The sequence below is a fragment of the Urocampus carinirostris genome, chromosome 7, assembly GCF_059441175.1.
Source record: "Urocampus carinirostris isolate Australia breed hairy pipefish chromosome 7, RoL_Ucar_1.0, whole genome shotgun sequence".
Lineage (NCBI taxonomy): Eukaryota > Metazoa > Chordata > Actinopteri > Syngnathiformes > Syngnathidae > Urocampus > Urocampus carinirostris.
In genome coordinates this window covers 25614292-25637042 of record NC_142355.1, presented here as the reverse complement: position 1 = coordinate 25637042, position 22751 = coordinate 25614292, and the positions used below count along the sequence as shown (strand labels likewise).

Genomic DNA, 22751 nt, shown 5'->3' with positions numbered 1-22751 from the left:
GCACCAGAAAGCGGCCATGTCACTCGGGTCAGGGTGACACAACACACTCTTCTGTTCAACAGCAGGGTCCGACAGCTTTCACTGGTTTACCCCTGCCGCATCATACGGATGCCCAGCCCATCCTTAAGAACGCGTCCACAAGCCCACTATCCTTTCACAACACCTCTCCACTCCTTCCTATTTATATTTCAGAACAACACTTTAAAATTAAGTTTATTATAAATCTATTTATAACATTCATTGCCTGTATATAACATCGCTGTTTTCCATCTGCCATTAGTATGTACCTGTATTTACTCATCTTCATTCATGCAATGTTTGCGATGCGTCGTGTGCTACAAGCCACATGAACTCTTTCTACAATGCTTTTAATGTACGTTAACATTTTGTATCATAAATTTTGTTAGTTTCTTTTGAATATTTCTTCTGGGGCTGAGGCTTTGGCTTGATTCCTAACCACTTATCCTTTTTTTTTCGCATTCTCTCTGTGTCTACTTTGGAAAAAGATATGCAAATTTACGACCTTATAACGCTCGGGAAAGTCCAGAAGCACAAAGTTATTCAATGCAGGCTTCTGATTGATTGCCAAATTACTAAAAGAACCGAAATTGAAATTCCGAATATTCCAAACCGAACAAAGATTTTGAAATCGGAATAAAGCAAATGTTTGATTTAGAAAATAAATTAAAAAAACTAAAAAACATTTTTTTTTCTTGAAAAAGTTGTCGGCCACCCGGGCAGAGACATTTTGTAAGTTGTACACCCGACGTAAAAGATGCAGGCCCCCGCATCCAGGCAGACGTTATTTCAGACACTGCTTCAACCATTTAAATAAGCAGAGGTCCAAAAACCTATTAAATCCAAAATTGTGCTTCTTCTATTTGCCCATTGAGGGAAGTAAAACTATGAGACAGACATAAAAAAGAAGAGTTATGCAAAAGTTACTGAGAATTGTTATATTCACTGTCTATATGTGCTGCTGCACCAAAAAACAAATATCCACTGTGTAAAGGGAGAAGGCCAGTAGCCATTTTCAGAGAAAAAAAATACTCGTTAATTGTCAGGTTTATATATTTGTGACTATCAACATTATTTGGAGAAGCCCAAAACTCTAAAGCATCTGACAAACAGGATGGCAACTGTGCGTCCATCAAAATATTTAAAATACTGTATTCGTCAATTTGATTCCTGACAACAATTTTCTAGCGCATTGCCATTTAACGAGCTTATCTTTCAGCCAGGAATCTGCACAAAAAAACATGCACCAGTGGTTGTTCCACATCCACAACTTGAGTCTCAAACCCCCCAGAGCAATTTACAGAGTAGCCATACCTTGGAAGTGGAACGCTCTTGATTCCCCATGGAAGCCTTGGACTTGAGTAACTCCATCAAATCTATCTTCAGGCATGAGTTCATCCAACACGCTGATGCGCAGAGCTGGGTTGACCCCAAAACCTTGCACTAATTTGCAGAAACACAAACATTTTTGTCAATGCGGGTTGTCGTGAGTGTGAGCGAGCTTGCTTGGGAAATCAATGCAAAATTAACATGAATTAATAATGAGAGGTAACATGGAAGGATCATCGACGCAGGCAACGTCCTCCTTACCTGAGCAAGCCCAGAATAACCCGATGACCAGAAATAGCTGTAACAATTCCATTGTAAACGTATGCTTGAAAAAAAAATATTCCATATTTTTGTGTCCGTTTCTGACGTTCTGAGTTTGATGCTCACAAAATCAGGGATCCAGGATGCTGAGCGAGGTCATTATCCAAACTTTACATCCTCGTCAATCAAGAAAAATAAACGCTGGAACTCCAGTTAATATGACTCCATGAGGGTTGTGTGGAATGACGTTATCCACGAGCGCCGTCCAGGGCGCACAGGTGGATGAGAGGAGAAAGCACAAAAGGAAACGCTGCCTCTGCCTTTGCCTTCGCCAGCCCGACAGAAGGTCCTGCCGCGCGATGCTGCTGCCGTCCAGGATTGAGCGGAGAGCGAGGGAGGGAGGTACTGAAGAACTCCTTCTAACCTGATTGGAAAGCGAGGAGGAATGTGATGAAACCGCGCCCTCTAACGGAGAAATAATACAAAACGTCTGCTCGCCCGATACAATAAACAGGATTTCAGGTTTTAGGAATGTTTTAAATATATTTTTTCATTAAAAACACAAACACAAAATTATCAATTTTTCAATTATTTGTTCCTTGGAGGGTAGTTTGAGAGTTTGTTTCTTTTTCTTGATAACACTGACAAAAAAATAAATCAGCCCTTATTCTGTAGATACCGTACAAATGGGCCCCTATGCTTTTTAATAGAGATTGGCGGATAACAAGGTGTCAATGGTAATACTAGCCTGTCAAAGGTATCAATGCTCGATAGTTGTCAATAACAGAGTATGCCAAGGGACTCTAACCTTTTTCAAGCCAGACCTACTTTTTGTTACTAGTTAGCGCAATGTGCACCCAATTTGATATGCACTTCTAAAACAACATAACATGTTAATACCATGTTGTTACTATGTTATAAAAAGGTTAATTATTGGAAGTGGGGTTTAATACTCAATCAACCACAAAAAAACATGTACAGTACTAGAAAAGTACAACCCAGCACTGGTGAGTTATTTTCATTATAGGTCCGCAGGCACCTTAGCTGTCCATAGGGAGGGCGTGGGACTAAACTTAGCAATTGTAAAATACCATTAAATGGAGGCAATGTTGAAAAAACATAGTATGTTTGGATTTAAAGACAATTCCATATTAATGACTTTTCAACATTTGGGTATTAGTATTGATAGTGTTAATCACAATGACACATAACGTGTAATGATTACTGATGTGACTCAGCAGTGCCCGCTCTTTTGGCGCCAATCGCCACGGGTTCTGATTGGCTCTCTGTCACTATTTGAACCCAGTCCTGTCTATCCCCTGTTGTCAGCCAGTCTGCCAACCTCAGTGGATACTAGGCAAGCCTTTTTCGACTCTGACTCTCACCTGTCCTGTTTTTGCTCCCGTCTGTCCCCGGCTACGACCTGTTTTGCTCCTGACCACGTCTGTTCTCCCGTCCCGGCTTACGACCACTTTTGTCCCCGACTACGTCTACTCTCCCATTATGGCTTACGACTTGTTTCCGACCCCGACCACGCCTTGTTCTCCCAGTACCTACCAGTTTTTCCGTCCCTGACACCACCATCGCTTGCTACGGAAGATCCACTTCTGTGTTCGGATCACAATCTGAGTACGAGAGCGACTTGCTTCCCGAGTCCAGGGATCGTGGGCGCAGCCCTTCCGCTTCCTGCCTGATACCTGTTGCCGACCTCTTTTCTGAACTCGATACCACCGTTGCTCTCCCGTCCCGGCTAGTGACCAGTATCCCTGCTGTCTACGATTATCCTCGCTCGACACGGAAGTGCAACTTCCGCGTTCCAGCCATCTGCTACCTGTGTCCGTCGATCATCAGATCGTGGAAGCAAGCACTACTCTCCCTCTTTTTTTCAACAAAACTGAGTAAACGAACGCTACTGGGTCGTGTCTCTGTTTCTAGTCTGTGACACAAGAATGAGAACCAAAGTATCAAACAAACAAGTGGGTACTATACGACTAACAAAATGTTCAAACAAAAATCTAGAAACTTAAACCAAAACTTAACAAAGTTTAAATTAGAAACAACGAACAAAGGAACGATCGAGTAAATGGAAACGAGGATTAAAGTAACAAAGATACCGGAAAACACAGAAACCTGACATAGAAGTGAAAATGACACAAGGAGGATAACAGGAGAACTCAAAATTACCGGACAGGTCTTGCTGAACAAAATTGACCTTTTAAAGGGTTTAGTATGATCGGGCATGTGATAATTGGACACACCTGTACCCAGTTTAAAGCACCAGTTGGGGCCCTCTGGTGGTGGGAAGTATACCAGACCCTAACATGCAAGCCCCTTTTTGATGAACCTTCACTCTGGATAGTAGGAGGATAAACGTTATAGAAAATGAATTACCTTTGTTCCTCTTCTTTCAAAATACTGCTCAAGGACAGTGTAAAATTCACAATGCAGAAGGTCGTCCCGTCATCACTTCTGTTCTTTGACGAGTCATCATCAACCACTGTCAGCTGAGCTGTCTTTTATACACATGGCCATAATCTCGATTAAAATGGGCCCCTAGCCTATCTCTGTGACTCATCCTGGCAGAGATACTTTAATTTGAATTCAGTTGTTAGAGTTGCATCCCCCCGGTCCATGCATGGGTACACTAACCTTTCAGTGAGAGCCCTTGTGAAGGTTCTTGCAAGGAAATAAGGTTTCTCTCTGTCCTCCATGCTGAGAAATTATCCGGCCAGATGGACGGGAACAGAAGTGTTTCTTTCCGAGATTGTTTTCCGAGGCCATCCTAAATTGACAACAGGCTTCAGCCAATCCCTGAATGACTTGGAAAGACTTTTGTTGGCTCTTCTGGCTGTGTTGGAGGGGCTTGTCAAGTGATTCTGGGGAGTGTTCCAGATCTCTTCCCAAGCTCTTTTTTTTCTTCAGAACCCCCACGAGACCAGCATTTGGATCTCCGTCCCACACCACATTGTTTTCACTCATGCCAGCAACATGCTCTGTGATCGCTGTGTTTTAAAAATAGATGATAAAAAAAAAACAAGGAAGGCTCCGCCGCATCTTGCATTTTTGTGGCCCTCCTGCACTGTATACATTATTGATATATAACATTTCTTCTTGGTCCCCACAGGGAAATGTAATTGCTTTGTACTGCCCACAAGTTGTCAATTTCCGCGGTGCCATGGGAATAATAGAAGATATTGAAGCAAATCCCCAGCCAAGAATGAAAAGCGCACACCAAAACAGGGGTCAGCAAATACAGAAACATCTCTGGAGCACAGATTAGATCAACGCTATAACTAATGCATACAATCAATTATTCATTAATTCTGTGACCCTGATAACACGATAGAAAATAAGTGAATTTATATATATAATTGGACTACAATCAGCATTTTAATCTGATTTTGTCAGAACCCGAACAGACGGTGGACCCAGACGCGTACCGTTTTCACAAAAGCTGTATTTTACGGGAATGGGGCAGTCATGCGCGTGAACACAAACGCCAGTGGTTTGGCGATCGCTGGGCGGAAGAATTGAGATAGAGAAGTGAGGCGCGAGAAAACAGGAAGCCAGAGGCAGACAGGATCGAAACCGGAACGGACAGACAGGATTGATACCATCTACAGGATACACGAGCAGATACCGGACAGGACGAGATGGACGGATCGATACCGGATACTGGACAGGACAGGACCGATACCGGGTACTGGATACGACAGCAAGATACCGGACAGGACAGGAGAGACGAGATCCATACTGGATACTGGATGCACGAGAAATATACCGTACAGCAGTGATTTTCAACCACTGTGCTGTAGCACACTGGTGTGCCACGAAAGATCGTTAGGTGTGCCGTGAAAAATTATCCAATGTCACTTTTTAAAATTTAAATTTTTTTAAAACATTTATGAAACATTTTCTGCAAATATGATGTCATTATCAAGTGTCTTTGCTGTAAAACAGGGGGTATTATAAATTATATTGTAATTAAACATACTGCTCAGTGTCATTTTACAACATTTTTGGTTAGTAATGTGCAGCAAAATTTTTCCTATGTAAAAGAACGTGCCCTGGCTCAAAAAAGGTTTAAAATAATAATAATAATAATAATAATAATTTCCTTTGTATTGTCATTCTTTGTAACAATGTACACAGAACGAAATGTCGATACACCTGACCCGTTGTAGCGAGTCGATGCAGCCGCAGCCAGAGGGCGCCGCCATTATACCAATTAGGTATGTCTCGGTCGAGGCGCGAACCAGCGACCTCCCAGTCTCAAAGCGGGCACACTACCATCTAGGCTACTGAGCTGACACTGCCGCACAGGACGGGACAGACGGAATTGATACTGGATACACAAGCAGGATACCGGACAGAGTCAAAATACACGTCTTGCCAGTTCAGAGGTTCGTTGACGGACTGACAAGGACTGAATGAGAGCACTGAGTTTAAAAAGGAGGGAAGCCAATCAGACAACGAAAAGCAGCTGGCGCCAAACGAGCGGGCCCAAGTGAAGACAATGGGCAACCATGACAGATTTAACATAATATAAATACAAATAAATATTTAACGCATTTTTATAAATATAAATCTTTTCAAGCAGTATCATCTTCAAATTCCCAATAACCCAAGTGTAAGTAAACATAGAAAGAGGAATATCTTTACTTAGCTCCTCCAGATCTTTATAATAAATAGGCCTTTTGAATCATGTGAGAGGGGAGAACCCTCAAATATTAACAGGACTGTGGGCTCCCAAAGCACTCCAGTTGCCTAGTTCTGGCTTAATTACTGCAATTACCGTAATGCATACCTATGATTTGGTCAAGCTACAGGAGAAAAATCATTAATAGCTCCTGCAAAGCTTGCAAATGGATAGATAGATAGATAGATATATAGATAGATAGATAGATAGATAGATAGATAGATAGATAGATAGATAGATAGATAGATAGATAGATAGATAGATAGATAGATAGATAGATAGATAGATAGATAGATAGATAGATAGATAGATGGATGGATGGATGGATGGATGGATGGATGGATGGATGGATGGATGGATGGATGGATGGATGGATGGATGGATGGATGGATGGATGGATGGATGGATGGATGGATGGATGGATAGATAGATAGATAGATAGATAGATAGATAGATAGATAGATAGATAGATAGATAGATAGATAGATAGATAGATAGATAGACAGACAGACAGACAGGCAGGCAGACAGACAGACAGACAGACAGACAGACAGACAGACAGACAGACAGACAGACAGACAGATAGATAGATAGATAGATAGATAGATAGATAGATAGATAGATAGATAGATAGATAGATAGATAGATAGATAGATAGATAGATAGATAAGCCAGTAATTGTTTTCATCCCTTCGCACACCACCTTCATGTTGTTGTTCTGCAGCTTTTTCTCCAACTGCCTCCTGTACTGCTCCTTCCCTTTCCGGAGCTGGACTTTGAGCTCCTTCTGTACTCGTTTTAGCTCCTGCTGATCACCATTTTTAAAGGCCCTCTTCTTTTGGTTCAGAAGGCACTTGATGTCGCTCGTGATCCAGGGCTTGTTGTTGGCATAGCAGCGTATAGTCTTTATAGGAACAACATTGTCCATGCAGAAGTTAATGTAGTCAAAATGAAAATGTATCCTTTTTTAAATATTGTTTTTTAAAAGCTTGTATTTCCAAGCTGCCGGAATAACCTTGAAATTATGTTTTTTTTTGTTTTATTATTTGTATTTTAGCACACTTGAGCTTCCATTTTCTCCATTCGATTTTGATGCGAAATCGTGTAAAATTTTTACTCCAAAAACACACGATAATGCCGAAAGATTAGTTAAAAGCCTCACCTTTAAAAGAGAGCAAAATATTCTCCAAAACAGTTCAATAACAGCATTCAATTTACATTTGTTGTATCCATCCATTTGCCATCTCCTCAATGTCCCCACTGCTGGACCCTAGCAGGACATGCCAGTCCGTACGTCCAAAGCAGTCTCTCAGAGCCTGCTCTGCCTCGGTGGACCATTTTCTAAAAGAGCGTGTGGTTGTTGGTAGCCTCCTCACTTTTGGTATAAATCAGCCGTGTCAGATGAGCAAACGTCACATATGGATAGGACAGTGGCCGCCAAGATTTGCAAAATTCTGGCTTTACTATTTACTTTCAGTTGGCTCCCTAGAGTCGAAGGGGCACCATTTCCTGTGGGGTGTCTTGGGATAGTACAGTCTCGTGGCGCCCATCCCTCTCCAAGCCAATAAATGTTTCCACCCGGTCTTGAACCATTTCGCATGTCAATATATTGCATACATCTCATTTTGGCAAAGTACCCCAGTGACACTCATCTCAAAAAGCAGTCCAAGTTGACATCAAAAGCATAATATTGTTAAAGAAAATCCGGAATCTCTTAGTTTATGTTGTGATGTCTGAAGAATAATTTAGAAAAATACTTTTGAACTTGGCTGTGCGTTTTGGGCATTCATCAATAATGTCAAGAACAGGAACAAATAAAGGTATTGTATATTAATAAATGTATGATCATGAACATGGATAAAATAAACACATTTTTTTCATTGCCTACTTGTCAGCGCCATCTTGTGTCGGTGGTGGTTGATTCACCTTTTTGGAACTCGAAAACCTGAGAATGTAGAAACGATGAAACACCACGTTTTTGTAATCCGTCAAAAACAACCATATTCATACACAAAGAAAGACACGAACTTTTTTCCAAATTATGTGCAAATATGCAAACTAAGAGAGGATATTTTCCGATTTATTTGCTAACGTATCTGCCATGCCACCCCTTGTGAGAGCAATGGTATTGTCCGCCACCCATAATAGCGTCATCCACGAAATATTGGTCTACGTAGTTTTTGTAATTTGTATTTCTTTTTCTTCATTTTCCTCCTTTAATGCTTAAGGTGCCCGAATAGTAAGTAAGTGTTTTTGTTTTCTTATAATCAAACGCATAGCAGTGATGGTTTCAAGACAACCAATAAATTTAAAAGTGCCGTATTGTAGTTATAGTTTAAAGTTGAACGTTTACGCTTCATTAACATTGACAAATTAGCATTGAGCTAGATAGTAGACGTGCTGCTAGTTGTAAGAAGAAAAAAAAACGTTTACCATTGAATTTTATTTATTTATTTTACAAACGCATTGTAAAAAAATATTGTCCAATTGACACAGACCTTTACGAATTTCAGCTCTATTTTTCTGATTGTACATTTTGGGAAGTTCTTGAAAATTGTCCAACATAGCAGAGTTCCTCTTTTTTTACCAGAATAACAAAAATAATGTGGATACTCTTTCTTTTTCTCTTTTTTTAACTTTTTGGTTGGTAATCTGAGGTGAAACTGTCGCATAGCGGGGATAGAAACTGGTAATCATCTAATGCGTTACGGACCCAAAACTCCAGATAAAAGCATTAAAAGAAAAAATATTATCTTGTAGGCTAAGCACTGTTACTGTGGAATTCAAGTGCATACGAGTAAATAACACTAGAAATTCATGAACATATAAAGGGAAAATGAAATGTTATTTACCTTGTGTGACGTAATTTGAGCTGGTTCAATGGAGTAGTGGTTGAATGCAGATTAGTGGGAAGACTGTGTTGGTGGATTGAAAACAAAACTGATATAAACCCCTCTCTTGCGGGGATTGTCATGACCCTAGATGATTCCCTTGCTTTAATCTCCTCTTTATTTTATAATAATCCCGCTCATCAATTGCTTATAGCCATACAATTTACCAAAAGGAGCGATTTGTGTGCCCTCCTTCTATTTCCTGAGAATCGCAAGCTCTGTTTCCATAGTTATCATGTTTTTGCTTCTTCCCATAGAATCACTGGATGCCTTGGACCGATATTGAAAAAACACAGTACCAAAAACTTCTGTATTTTATCGCAGACTTGCAAAGTTTTAACAAAGCACATACGATTCTGAACTAAAGGAAGAGAGAGAAAGGCTTTGTGGGAGGTAGTTCAGTCAATATAGCAATGTATCAATATAACATGTCTGCATTTTCATGATGCCTTGACACAAACCAATAGCAGACCAGCATTTTATATGACGTTGACCCGTTACTTGCAGCTTGAATCTTATGTTTTTAGGCATGCAAAATAATTTATTTTTGTCGTCGTATTGTAGGGAAACAAAACATATTTTTTCACACCATAAATTGAAAACATTGTAAGTTGGACACGCCTTATCCAATTACGGTAGTCTACTTTTATATATTTTATTTTTTTCTAGTTTTATTTAATAACTAATACTAAATTATCTTGCATTATGTCACGAGAACACTATCATTTATTTATTTATACTGCAAAATCATCCCTAAACTCTAACTTTTTTTATTTTATAGTATGTTCTTGCAGGATGGAGGACTGCAGGATGCACAGATCATTCTTTTACCTTGTCTGAGTCTCCAAGGAAGGCATTAAATCATGCCACCAAACTTGCCTTGCACTAAAGTAAATACAAAAAACACGTATGCAAGCGCTGCCTATTCTGCTACAAGTTTTCAAAGTACGTAAATAAAGTAGGCATTGGGTACTTAAAGTAGCTTGCGAAACTATCTGGCCCCCTTGAATTTTGTGAACCTTTACCACATTTCAGACTTCAAACATCAAGATATTAACCTGTAATTTCTTGTGAAAAAACAACATTAAGTGGGACACAATCATGAAGTGGAACACACTTTACTGGATATTTTAAACTTTTTTAACAAATAAACGAAAACGTGGGTGTGCAAAATTATTCAGCCCCATTGAGGTAATACTTTCTAGCGGCACCTTTTGCTATGATTACAGCTGCAAGTCGCTTGGGGTATGTCTCTATCAGTTTTACACATCGAGAAAATGATATTTTTGCCCATTCCTCCTCAGTGAATGTTGGATGGAAAGTGTTTGTGAACAGCAGTTTTCAGTTCTTTCCACAGATTCTCGAATGGATTGAGGTCTGGACTAACAGTCTGTCATCACCACCAACCTAACACCTTGATATTTTTGGGGGGTCAACCATTCCATTGTAGCTTTTGCTTTATGTTTTGGATCATTGTCTTGTTGAAAGACAAATCTCTGTCCCAGTCTCAGGTCTTTTGCGGACTCCATCAGGTTTTCTTCCCGAATGGTCCTGCATTTGGCTCCATCCATCTTCCCATAAATATGAACCATCTTCCCTGTCCCTGCTGAAGAGAAGCAGGCCCAAACCATGATGCTGCCACCACCATGTTTGACTGTGGGGATGGTGTGTTGAGGGTGATGAGCTGTGCTGCTTTTACGCCAAACATAACGTCTTGCATCGTTGCCAAAAAATTGATTTTTTTCTCATCTGACCAGAGCACCTTCTTCCACATGTTTGGTGTGTCTCCCAGGTGGCTTGTGGCAAACTTTAAACTACACTTTTTATGCATATCTTTAAGAAATGGCTTCCTTCTTGCCACTCTTCCATAAAGGCCAGATTTGTGCTGTATACGACTGATTGTTGTCCTGTGGACAGATTCTCCCACCTCAGACGTAAACCTCTGCAGTTCATCCAGAGTGATCATGGGCCTCTTGGCATCATTTTTTTCCTTGTATGAGCTAAAAGTTTAGGGGGACGGCCTGATCTTGGTAGATTTGCAGTGGTCTGATACTCTTTCCATTTCAATACTATTGCTTGCAAAGTGCTCCTTGGGATGTTTAAATCTTGGGAAATCTTTTTTTATCCCAATCCAGCTTTAAACTTCTCCACAACAATATCTCGGACCTGCCTGGTGTGTTCCTCGTTCTTCATGATGCTCTCTGCGCTTTAAACAGACCTCTGAGACTATCACTGTGCAGGTACATTTATACAGAGACTTGATTACACACAGGTGGATACCATTTAGCATCGTTAGTCATTTAGATCCACATTGAATCATTCAGAGATCCAAACTGAACTTATAGACAGAGTTTGCTGTCCTGAAAGTAAAGGGGCTGAATAATTTTGCACAACCACTTTTTCGTTTATTTGTTAAAAAAAGTTTCAAATATCCAATAAAGTGTGTCCCACTTATTGTTGATGCTTCACAAGAAATTACAGTTTTATATCTTTATGTTTGAAGTCTGAAATGTGGCAAAATGTCTCAAAGTTCATGGGGGCCAATCGTTTTGCAAGCCACTGTACTTCTCCTACAAAAAAATAACAATGAAATCTTCATTAAGTAGCATTAAACATGTGACCATTAAATGTACATAAATTTAGTCTTTTTTTTCTGTCAAATTAAAACTGTTACTTTAATTTTACGTTTTCTTTTATTACTTTAAGAATGAACTCCCACGTAGAGCCATATACCTAAAAAAAAAAATCAAATAATTGCTACAAAAACACTTGAGACAAAATGCCCCTGAGACAAAATGGATTTATTAGCAAGAGGTAACTTGGAAACATAATTGTTTGTTAAAATCAGCAATATCTTTGATTTTATATGTATTTTTATATCTATTTAATTGTCTTACAAAATGGGGAACACGTCATTAGGTGTGGAAACATGAAGGTTGAAAGATAATTTTCATACCAATGGGTATTGCTAACAGCAAAAATGTTTATTCGTTCATATATCTTATAAGAGTATGTATGTGCGTGTATAAGTGTCTACAGTATAAGTATAGAGTATTATTTTGTCTGTGTCGCATGCCTGCCACGTGAGCTTCAAAAGTGTCCTGTACATACATAGTAAAAATACATACAAATATTCACAGAATAAGCACTACATTACTATAATTCCTGCTAACAGAAATGGTTATAAACAGGATTACAGTATAAATGCAAAACACTTTGTCAATTCCTACTCTAAAGTCATGGTTTCAAGACCACACCATTGTAGCGTTTTTGTACCGAAGCTTGTTATATGTGTATAATATTTGAAAGGATCACAGCGTTCCACAATGAGGGATAGCATGTACAAAATGTACATGACATGTCAGAGAAGTGAATAAGCAACAAGGTACAAAATACTTTCTCATGTTTATATAAAGAGCATGTCACTCTCAGAGACTACTACAAAAATAGTGTTTGAATGCTGCAGGCAGAGGTCATTCACTTACATTTTTTATCATGTTGTTAATAAACAGCAATGCATATAACAGAGTGCTATACTGTCACGTTCCACAACCACTGGAACAGCAAGATGGACAGATTGTCTTTTAATTACAGAAGAGCAACAACCTTTTTTTTACTTTTCACAAGTATCGCTGAACACTTACCGCCTTTTTATAAGGTATTAAAATAAACGTTAAAAAATGAATTCCTTTTTCATTTGAAACAATGGTGTTATACTCAAGTGGTGCAATCGGCTATTAACAGAAGAAGTGTGACTTAATGGGAGCCTAAGAGTGCCAAAATGCAGTGAAAAAACAGAACTGTTTAAATGAAAAGAGGTTAATATGAAATATTTAGATTTTTAAAATTGGGTGCTAATATTATGAAATATGTAACTGATTCTTTAAAATATTTTATTAAAATTGTTTCATAGTTGAATATTTGATAACTTATACCAGTGTCTGAAACTCGTGACAAAAAGTTACCGTAACTCTGAAAAGTTGCCTGCCCAGCCATAAAGTCGCCTGCCCCATTATTCACAACTTAAAACAAAGTAAGACGACTAATCGCAAAAAAAAAACATTGTTGGAAATTATTAAGGATTGATAATCAGAATATATAACAGAACAACACTTTAAAATTAAGTTTATTATAAATCTACTTATAACATTCATTGCATATCTTCCATGTGCCATCAGTATGTACCTGTATTTACTCATCTTCATTCATGCAATGTTTGCGTTGCGTCATCTGCTACAAGCCACGTGAACTTTCCACGATGCTTTTCATGTACATTTACGTTTTGTTGCATCATCAATTTCGTTAGCTTCTTTCGAATCTTCTGGGGCTGGGGTTTTGGCTTGATTCCTGACCACTTATCAATTTTTCTTGTGTTCTCTGTGTGTCTACTTTGGAAAATGATATGCAAATGCACGACCTTATAACGCTCGGGAAAGTCCGGAAGCACAAAGTTATTCGATGCAGGCTTCTGATTGGCTGCCGAGTATGCAAATTGCCAAATGAACCGAAATTCTGACATTTCCAAACCGAACGAAGATTTCAAAATTAGAATAAAGCAAATGTTTGATTTGGAAAAATAAATAAATAAGACATAAAGATTTTTTTTTTCTTTCATGAAAAAGTTGTCGGCCACCCGGGCAGAGACGTTGTGTAAGTTGTACGCCCGACGTAAAAGATGCACGTCCCGGCGTCCTGGCAGACGTTATTTTAGACACTGCTTATACATTCAAGAACACCAGACTTATTCATAATAATGTATTTTTTTGTTATTATATTGTTCAGTAAATTAAGTTCTGATTTTATAACCTCTTTTTCCATCATGACCTTGTTTTCCCAGAAGGCTGTATTTAGGTAGAATGACTCCTGCTGTCAATCAGAGTTATTGGGTTTGGCCTTTACTTGATCCTTAAGACCGATTAGTTTTCCTGGACATTGTTTTCATAACAAAGTATTTTATTATTATTATTATTATTATTATTATTATTATTATTATTATTATGTTTAATAGAATACATTTTATTTCTTACTGTGTTTTTCCATAATCGCCTGTTTTTACAGAAGGCTGTATTACGACAAAATGACTCCGGCTGTCAATCAAAGTTGGTGGATTGGGCTTAGGTAAAATAGGGTCTAAAAAATCCAGCCAGACCCTACCCGGGCCCTTAGGTATTAAAGCCAAGATCAGCCAATTGTCTTGATCTAAGGAAAGGTGCCCGGAGCAAACCCATCCATTATCTGCACCGCTTATCCTCAGTAGGGTCGCGGTGGTGCTGGAGCCCATCCCAGCTATCTTCGGGTAGTGGGCAGGGCACACAGGGACAGACAATTCGCTCGCTCATTCACACCTAGGGACAATTTGGACCGGCCAATTAACCTGAAATGCATGTCTTTGGAATGTGGGAGGAAACCGGAGTGCCCGGAGAAAACCCACGCAAGCACGGGGAGAACATACAAACTCCGCACAGGATCCCATGACCTCAGAACTGTGCCGCTAGCCACTGCCCAGCCGTGCTGCCCCCGGAGCAAACCTGAATTTTCATATTTTATTTTTAAGGACTTAGGAGAAGGAAGCGTGATTTTGTCCGACTTTGCTCCCCCTGCCGAGGGTGCACATTCGGATGAGTACGTTCTGCGCTGCGCAGCTTCTCCACAAAGAAAAGGAAACAATGAACAATGACGGGTGGATAATTTATGTTTGACATTTTTGGGCCCGACCTGAATTTCGAGCCTAAGATCTGGGCTTGTGCTTGATCCCTACGATCATTTAGTTTTCCTGAATATTGGTCTGTTCTGTAGCCCCGCCTCTGTGGTTTGTGAAAAAAAAAGTACTTTGTTCGAAAAATGATCTTTTTTTCTTTTTATTTTTAAATAAACCCCAAAAAAAGTATTATGTTTTGAAATTTAAAAAATGTGAAATATTTATTATGATAAAATGTCTCTTTCATAGAGTTTAGGTAATAGTAAGAAAATATTTTACAATAATGTCTCAGTGTTTTAGAATGAATCGCTAATTTACATGGTTTCCTTTTTTAGCTCATTTGATCTTTCCCCCAAATGTTTATTAGTTGTTTTTTTTTATTATCTCATTTTGGCACTCTACGGCTTCCATCTAACTTTTCTTGTTTGAGCGACATCTGACACTATATTTGCACAGTCAAGACAAGAAAACAAGAAACAGATTTATACAAACATAAACAACAAAAAGGTTGATAGCAACTTGAAAATATCGATGAGCATCACTTACCAAAGCTAATCTGCAGTTGCTGCCACAGACCCAACTGTAATATATATATATATATATATATATATATATATATATAAATTTGATATGATCTTATAACTGGTCAACTCAACAAAGTTACTAGTTAACAAGTTAACAGTCTGTCATCACCACCAACCTAGATTTTTTTTAATGTGACCAGGCACAATAGCTTTTGTTTCTTAATTTCTTTTTTTAAATCCTGGATGCTGTCAGTATAAAAATAGTCTATGGTGCAAAACATTTTGTTGCAGCTCAGAAATGAAGAGACAAACGTTTTTGTTTTGGTTTTGGAAGCATAGAGATGGTCGGCTTATTACCGAATGTCGTTCTCGGGTCTTCCTTGTTCTCTGTGCTCTTTGACCTGATTTGATGCGCTTTGTACAATGCTACATTGGTTGTGAAAGAACGAATACCGATAGATAGAACAGAAGTAACAAGATTGGCGGGTGTAAAGTTTGCACAAAACAAAATAAGGTCATCAGTCACGTTGATTTGATCGTGACTCAACAAGGCGACCTCGGTTATTATGCTTTTAAAAAAATGTCGAACATATCATCTGTCATAAAATACGTTTAAACGTCTACTGTACAGAAGGTCAAATATCTTGTACAACAATGTAAAAGTGGATGTGAACTGATAGGGATGATCATAGAAGACCTCTCCCTTTGTCTTTTCAATTGGAAACTTTGGGCTCGATTCTGAGGGATGCTTCGTACATGCTTTCTTCGTCCAGAACGCAGCTCCTATCCAGTAAGTACTGGGCTACCTGGATCAGAAAAGAAATTGGGCCAAATTTAACAGCAGAAAAGGCAGTAGTAGAATTGTTAGATGTAATGGATTACAGAGACCCCTCGCTACTTCGTACTACAATTATCTCTGGTTCACCCCTTAGCAGGGAAAAAAATGTTATTTAACAAAAAGATTAAAATAAAAAAACAACGAATAATATTGATAGAAAAATATGTTATAAATTGAGCAACCTTATTTGCAGCATGCATTGTGAGATAATTTCACAAAATCTGGATATTTGTTTTCTTATTTTAATATCAATTCATCTGTTTGAAATATACAGTATTGTATAACTTAAACTCATGCAAGAGGGTATTACATATTGAAAACCAATTGAAATAGAAGCATTTTATATAAAATGTGCAGCATTATCTGCAGTGAACTATGTCAGATAAATTTACTAATTTTATACATTGTTTTCTTATGTAAAACATTAAAATACTTAACAACTTAAATGTTTTTAAACCCCAAACCTAAAATCAGAAACAATGATATTTAAAAGGAGCAATCGTATCTGTTTATATGACAATACATATTTTTTTGGATAAATAATACTGCAGAAAAATGTATAATACTGTAATTTGTTATGTGAGTGGTTCAAATAATCCACCAAAGTTAAATTGTAATGGTCTAACCTTTGGTTGAAGATCAAGCTTGTATGCTGTCTGCTGAAACTGTCGTATTTCTCTGATGATGTGCGAAATCTGAAGATGAGCAAAATGGAAATAGTCATTATTTTGTCAACACAAAAGCTAATGCAGAGATTGAATATCAGTAGTAGCACCTCACCATCCTCATCTTTGAAAAGTTGACCAAATTGTCTTCGGTGTAGTTGGGTGTTCCCTCCTCTATGAAGGCCAGGTCAGTGAGGTACATCCCCAAATATGGCACACATGGAGGATCGCAGCTAGAGTTAGAAAGGAAAAAAAAATCTTTGTGAGAACAGTTTTTATGAACAAGTCAGTGGAAAGTCTTACTCACTTCTTCAGAGCCTCTCTCAGGTTTTTGAACCTCCCCTCTGAAGACACCAGCTTCTGCAGCTTGTCAATCAGCCCTTTTGTCTGCAGGACCATTGGATTTGCCATTTCACAAAACAAAAACCTACTGACGTCAATGGGGTCGCAAAATTGCTACCTGCTTGGACACTTTGAGCCAGGTCTTTTTGAGACGGAAGACGGAACTTCGGTTGAGAGATGAAGTGATCTCCAACACGGCGTTGTAATTATGGAGACAGCGGCAAATGTCGGCCACGGCAACCCATTTCTCAATTACAGCCACTCGAGGGACCACGTCATCAGAGCGCAGGATCTCTGTGGCGATGAGGTTACTTATCTAATGAAAGAAGCACCAAAAATTAAGTTTACCTTAGCCACTTTCAACTTAGGGCAGTGTTGAAACACCACCTTGTAAACACAGTATCCATCCCTCCAAGTATTCTTTATTTCATTTGAATAATAATGATACATTTTATTTCAAAGCACCTTTCAGGAGGCCCAAAGTTGCTGCACACAGAATATAAAATAGTAATATCAATAGAAACGATAAAAACAGACAGTAAGTACAAAAACCTGAAACAAAGTACAGTAAAAGGAAGCAGGGGAGACCATGTGAGGCAGTTTATGATGTAAAGGTAGATTTGGAGAGTATTGAAATACAGAATTTGACTGCATTCTGTTACAGTTACAGAAAAAATTACATAATCAAATCTTTTGCTAAATGGGAAATACGTTGCTGTATAAAACCATTATTGAAAACCTAGAATTACATATAATGTCACAGTTGCCATGGCACCCAATTGGCCCCTCCCGTGTGGCGCCAGCTGCGGCTCATTGACAGATTGGCTTTTCGTCTATTTAAGCTCAGTGCTCTCATTCATCCTTTGTCAGTCCGTCAACGAACCTCTGCCCCGCAAGACGTGGGTTCTGACTCGGTCCTGTTTTGCTGTTGGTATTTCCTGTCCGGTATTGTTCCCGTTTATTTCGTCCTGTTTGATATCGGTTTCCAGTTTCGTTCCCATCTATTTATGTCCTGTTTATTATTTTCTCCAGTTTAATTTTAATATCCTGTTTCATTATCAATCCTGTCTGTCCCCTCCTGTCCGGTATCGACCCCATCTGTCCGATATCTGCTCGGGCAATTGGAGTCAATCTCGTCGGTCTCTGGCTTCCTGTCTTTCCACGCCAGACCGCTGCCTAACATGCATGACTCCCCATTTCCCGTAAAATAAAAGCTTGTGTGAGAAAGGTCACGCATTTGGGTCCTGATCCTGTTCTGGTTCTTGACATATAAATAATGCACAGATAGACGATCTGTGTCTATCATCATTTCAATCACTGGCACGTGAGAGACAGAGAGAGATTTAGTTTGCACGTGACGTGCGCGAGCTGTATCTGTTTGTGTAGTCAGATTGTACAGACGGCCACTTTATCCACTGTTTGTCAAAGTGTGTTCCAGGTAAAAGCTCTTTTCTTTTCTTTTTATATTTTATTTATCCTACAACATAGCACTCATTTTGTTGAATTTGCGCAAGCCTGCAGTTTTGTGAGTCTGCTAACGTGTGTGTGCGCCTCCAGCACTGGGCAGCGCAGTTGCTCCCTAATGATGATTATTTCCTTATCCGCCATTAGATCACTGTATTGTTATGTTGTGAGAATGTTTTACTTAGCCTAGTAAATCCGAAAGTTGTCAAGAGGTTTGGCATCCCCACATCAAACAAGTCATTAGTAGTAATTGAAATAATAGTTACTTTTCTAAAATATTATTGTCTTCTGATTGCGTTGCTTATTCCATTTGAACAGGTTATTGGTAACTGTATTGTAAAGGCAAGTCTGAAAGCGCGGATTTTGTGTCACATTTTGAGGTATGTTTTGTTCTACTTGTTTATCTTAGTGTGCCATGTCTAATGTTTTGAACATTGTATATACATTACAACATACAATGTTGTAATCAATTATAATTAAGACTTTTCTATTTTAATTGTTTTGTGTATCGTATTAATGTTTTTAACATTGCCATTGTGTAAATTCCACATCTGTTTTATTCTTGTTAAAATTGTATAAGAAATTTCTGATTTCACCTATCTAACTTTATTCCCCTTATTTATTAGATTTAATCTTTTTCTCATAAACTGTACCGTAAACATGCAAAATATTCTGGTTTTGCAGATAGCAGATAAAGTTTTATTTTTCCTGGGTTCCAAATTTGAAAAATGACATTTCAAATAAGAAAGTTAATATTGCAGCTCATCTTGCTTACTTTATGTATATTTTTGGTAGAATAACACTTCAAATGAGTATTATCTCTGTTTTTTTCTTATTTTATTAATGTATCAAATGTATTCCTAGTAAAATATGAATCGTTCTATTATAAATAGATATGATTATGTAAAAATATTGTATTGATACAATATTTAAATATTACATTATTTATATATGAGAATATGTGTGTAATGACTAAAACAATGTATGTTTCTTACGTTACCATATAAGGTTGTTCTGTGGTAAAATAAAATAATTAACATTTTAAACCTTTTTTTTATTAAAAAAAAGAAAAACACTGTAAGATTAGCGGCCATTTTAAGTATTCGCTTTTTGTGTTTCAATAAGTAATTTTTTATTAAATTATAAAATAAAACGATATGGAAAGTGACAAAGTCATCTGGCTGTGGAACAAGAAAATCCAAATATTATTATTATTATTTTTTTACTTTTGATGCTACTTTTTTTCTAACTGGACTTGTCGCAAAATGCGTAGCTGGGACACCATGATGCATTAACTGACCACACAAATCAGTACTTTATTTTTATTTATTTGCATCTGATATGTATTGAAGCAATATAATTAAATAATTTATTACTGGAGTGGAGTTACTATGTTTGTATAATTAGAATCACTTAAGAAGTCTTGCGAGATTAAGATTTCCTTTAATTCTGAAAAGCGTGTTCACTGGAGTTTTAAACTGACATAACTCAGATAACACATCTAGAATGTCAGTGGAAATGTTTAAATCTAGGCTTAAAACACACTTTTATTCTATATCATATGAATAACCCATATTTTATGTTGCCAATATCTGTGTATTATTTGCCCTATGTAGGTTTTGGATCAGGAGATTGTGTCATAATACTCTGTGGTTTGCAATAATCTGTGGTCCCTGCAGCCCTTTGCGACTCTTTGAGATTAAGGGCGTCACAAATAAACATGACTTGACTTATCATACATCATTGAAGTGCTTTGTGGTCCTCATAATGAAGGGAGTCTTCTCATTCTTATCATTCTTCATCCAGCCTTGACCAAAAAATTCCCTATTACAATGAGAAATACAATGTTTAGAACAGTTGTATTCTTTATTAGATTGATACAAGGTTCTTGCACTCACTCATAAGGGATGACTTTAAAGACAAGATGGTCCAGCAGAGTGAGCTGCTCAGCAACCTCCAAGGCTGAATGGTTCTCGAAGGGGTCGGCCCTTCCTGATCCCACCTGAAAGGAATAAAGTACTCATCTTGATGATGCAACTTCTGCATATTAAAAGTTTGAGGTCACTTAGAAATCTTCATTTTTTTTACAAAAGCAAGGTTTGGAGGATTAAAAAAAAAAAACAGTCTTTCTAACCTTCTCAATGGTGCAAACGTCTTTTTTACATTGCACCTCATTTTTGAAAACACTAATATCTGGGTGACCCCGGACTTTTGAATGGTAGTGTATGCAGATTATTTTCATGCTGGAGCCCCGATGGTAAAAGGTAGATATTTTACAAGCATGGTATGAATGAAGGAAAAATATGAAATGGAAAAGGGAAAATTGGAGACAATAATCAGTGAAAAAAACAAAAGCTTATCTAATTTCAACTCACTAGTTGTGTCACATCTTCGAGGGCAATTTGATTATCACCGTGATCATCCTGAGTCAGCGTCCTAAAATTGGAAAGAAAAAAAGGTTACTCAAATAATTTCAATTTCGACTGACCGATTATTAAATTATTCATGTTTTTGAGAAAACTAATAACTCAATCATTGTTTGATTGTTTTTTTATTCTTATTTTTATATTTTCTTATTTTAATTAGAAAAACTAACAGTCAAATTTAAAAAAATCCAATACATATCATTATATTTTTGCGTACTTTATTATTATTTCTATTTTCTTAAACATTTTATTATAAGGATTATTTTGTTTTAAGCTTTATAATTATATATATTTTTTAATTAACTATATAGAATAGAAATACAGGAAAACAGAAACATAAGTCTACAGAATAAGTATCATCTGTGGAAGGAAACAGAATTCAATTTACACAAGTTTTATAACATGTTTTATAATAAAATAACAAAAATAATACTTTAAATGAACAACTTTATCTAAAAGAGGAACAAGCTTTTATTTTAATCTGTTTATATAGTGTAATAATCTGTGAAGCCCTTTGAGACTCTTCGTGATTTAGGGCTATACAAATAAAGATGACTTGACTTGACTTTATTTCTATTTATATAAGAAAAGTAATACTTGAAATAAGCAACAGCAAATCTTGTATGGCAGAGGACAGAATTGTATTCAGTATATTTTAACATTTTACTAAAAGATTTAAAATCACAAAACTTAGCTGGCAGTAGTAAAAGACAGAAAAACTTGATGATGATTTTACTGGTTTTACTAAATGTTTTCATAAATGTATTTTCCAATTTAAAAATAAATAATGCATGAAGGACTTTTTGCAGCATGTTAGGGGATGGCAACTGTGCAGCCTTTTAGAGTAAACATTAGCTTGACCATGAAATGACCCACCTGATGATATTGGCGGCTGCTTTTCTCTCTTGAGTCAGCAGCTCAGGATCGTGCATCACTTCCTCCAGGAAAGCGATGACTTTCGTTTTCAACTCGTTGTTACTCTCAAAGTCCTGCAAATGTTAATCAGTACCCAAATCCACTTGTTCAGGATTTTTTTTTATCGCGTTGATAATTGTAAGAGTAATCAAAAATAAGGATTTATATGGAGAGCAAATACTCTGTCTGCCAGGGTTTTTCAATAGTCTGAGACAAACTGGGTGCATAGGGAGGAGGAGACTATGGATCAAAATGAAAACAGATGATAAAAACATCCATTTGCAAGGATCACCTTGTCCTTAAAATAATTTGTCTCCTCAATTGCCTAATTTTTCTTAATAAATGTCACAATCAACAATTGGGTTATGATGTATGTTCCTTTTTTGCATTTCCTCAGAAGCGCAATCTTTATTTCCATGGTTATCATGTTTTTGATTCTACCTTTAGCCCCACTGCAAGCCTTGTTACCCATAGCTAATAAAACAGTACAAAAAAATACAATAGTACGTCACAGACTCGCAGTCTTTATAAAGCACGAGTTTCTGAACTGAATGAAGAGAGAAAAAGGCATTGTGGGAGGGAGTTCACCCTATGGCAGGTCGGGATATTTATGATGCTGTGACACAAGCCGATGGCAGACCAGCATCTTATATGACGTTGGTCAGAAGCAGACAGGCATCT

The 22751-nt window shown here is 37.6% G+C and overlaps 2 protein-coding genes and 1 long non-coding RNA gene across 3 annotated transcripts in view; 1 reads left to right on the top strand and 2 right to left on the bottom strand.

Moving 5' to 3' along the window:
- Positions 1–2019, bottom strand: part of nell2a (neural EGFL like 2a) — a 187781-nt gene extending 185762 nt beyond the window's left edge. The window contains exons 1-2 of the mRNA XM_088340362.1: positions 1609–2019; positions 1333–1461 (exon numbers count right to left, since the gene is read on the bottom strand). Coding sequence (XP_088196488.1) covers positions 1333–1461; positions 1609–1693 — 214 coding nt within the window. The 5' untranslated portion in view covers positions 1694–2019. The remainder of the gene's footprint in view (positions 1–1332; positions 1462–1608) is intronic.
- A 6483-nt stretch (positions 2020–8502) lies between these two features.
- The window catches only part of LOC148362797 (uncharacterized), a 44561-nt gene continuing 30312 nt past the window's right edge, over positions 8503–22751 (top strand). Inside the window, exon 1 of the long non-coding RNA XR_015850898.1 lies at positions 8503–8546. This is a non-coding gene — a long non-coding RNA (uncharacterized LOC148362797). The remainder of the gene's footprint in view (positions 8547–22751) is intronic.
- LOC148362796 (ras-specific guanine nucleotide-releasing factor 1) overlaps positions 11979–22751 on the bottom strand; it is a 61300-nt gene continuing 50527 nt past the window's right edge. Inside the window, exons 19-27 of the mRNA XM_088340361.1 lie at positions 22032–22144; positions 21105–21165; positions 20628–20731; positions 20469–20553; positions 17384–17581; positions 17231–17310; positions 17039–17156; positions 16885–16953; positions 11979–16226 (exon numbers count right to left, since the gene is read on the bottom strand). Of these exons, the coding sequence (XP_088196487.1) occupies positions 16134–16226; positions 16885–16953; positions 17039–17156; positions 17231–17310; positions 17384–17581; positions 20469–20553; positions 20628–20731; positions 21105–21165; positions 22032–22144 (921 nt within the window). The 3' untranslated portion in view covers positions 11979–16133. The remainder of the gene's footprint in view (positions 16227–16884; positions 16954–17038; positions 17157–17230; positions 17311–17383; positions 17582–20468; positions 20554–20627; positions 20732–21104; positions 21166–22031; positions 22145–22751) is intronic.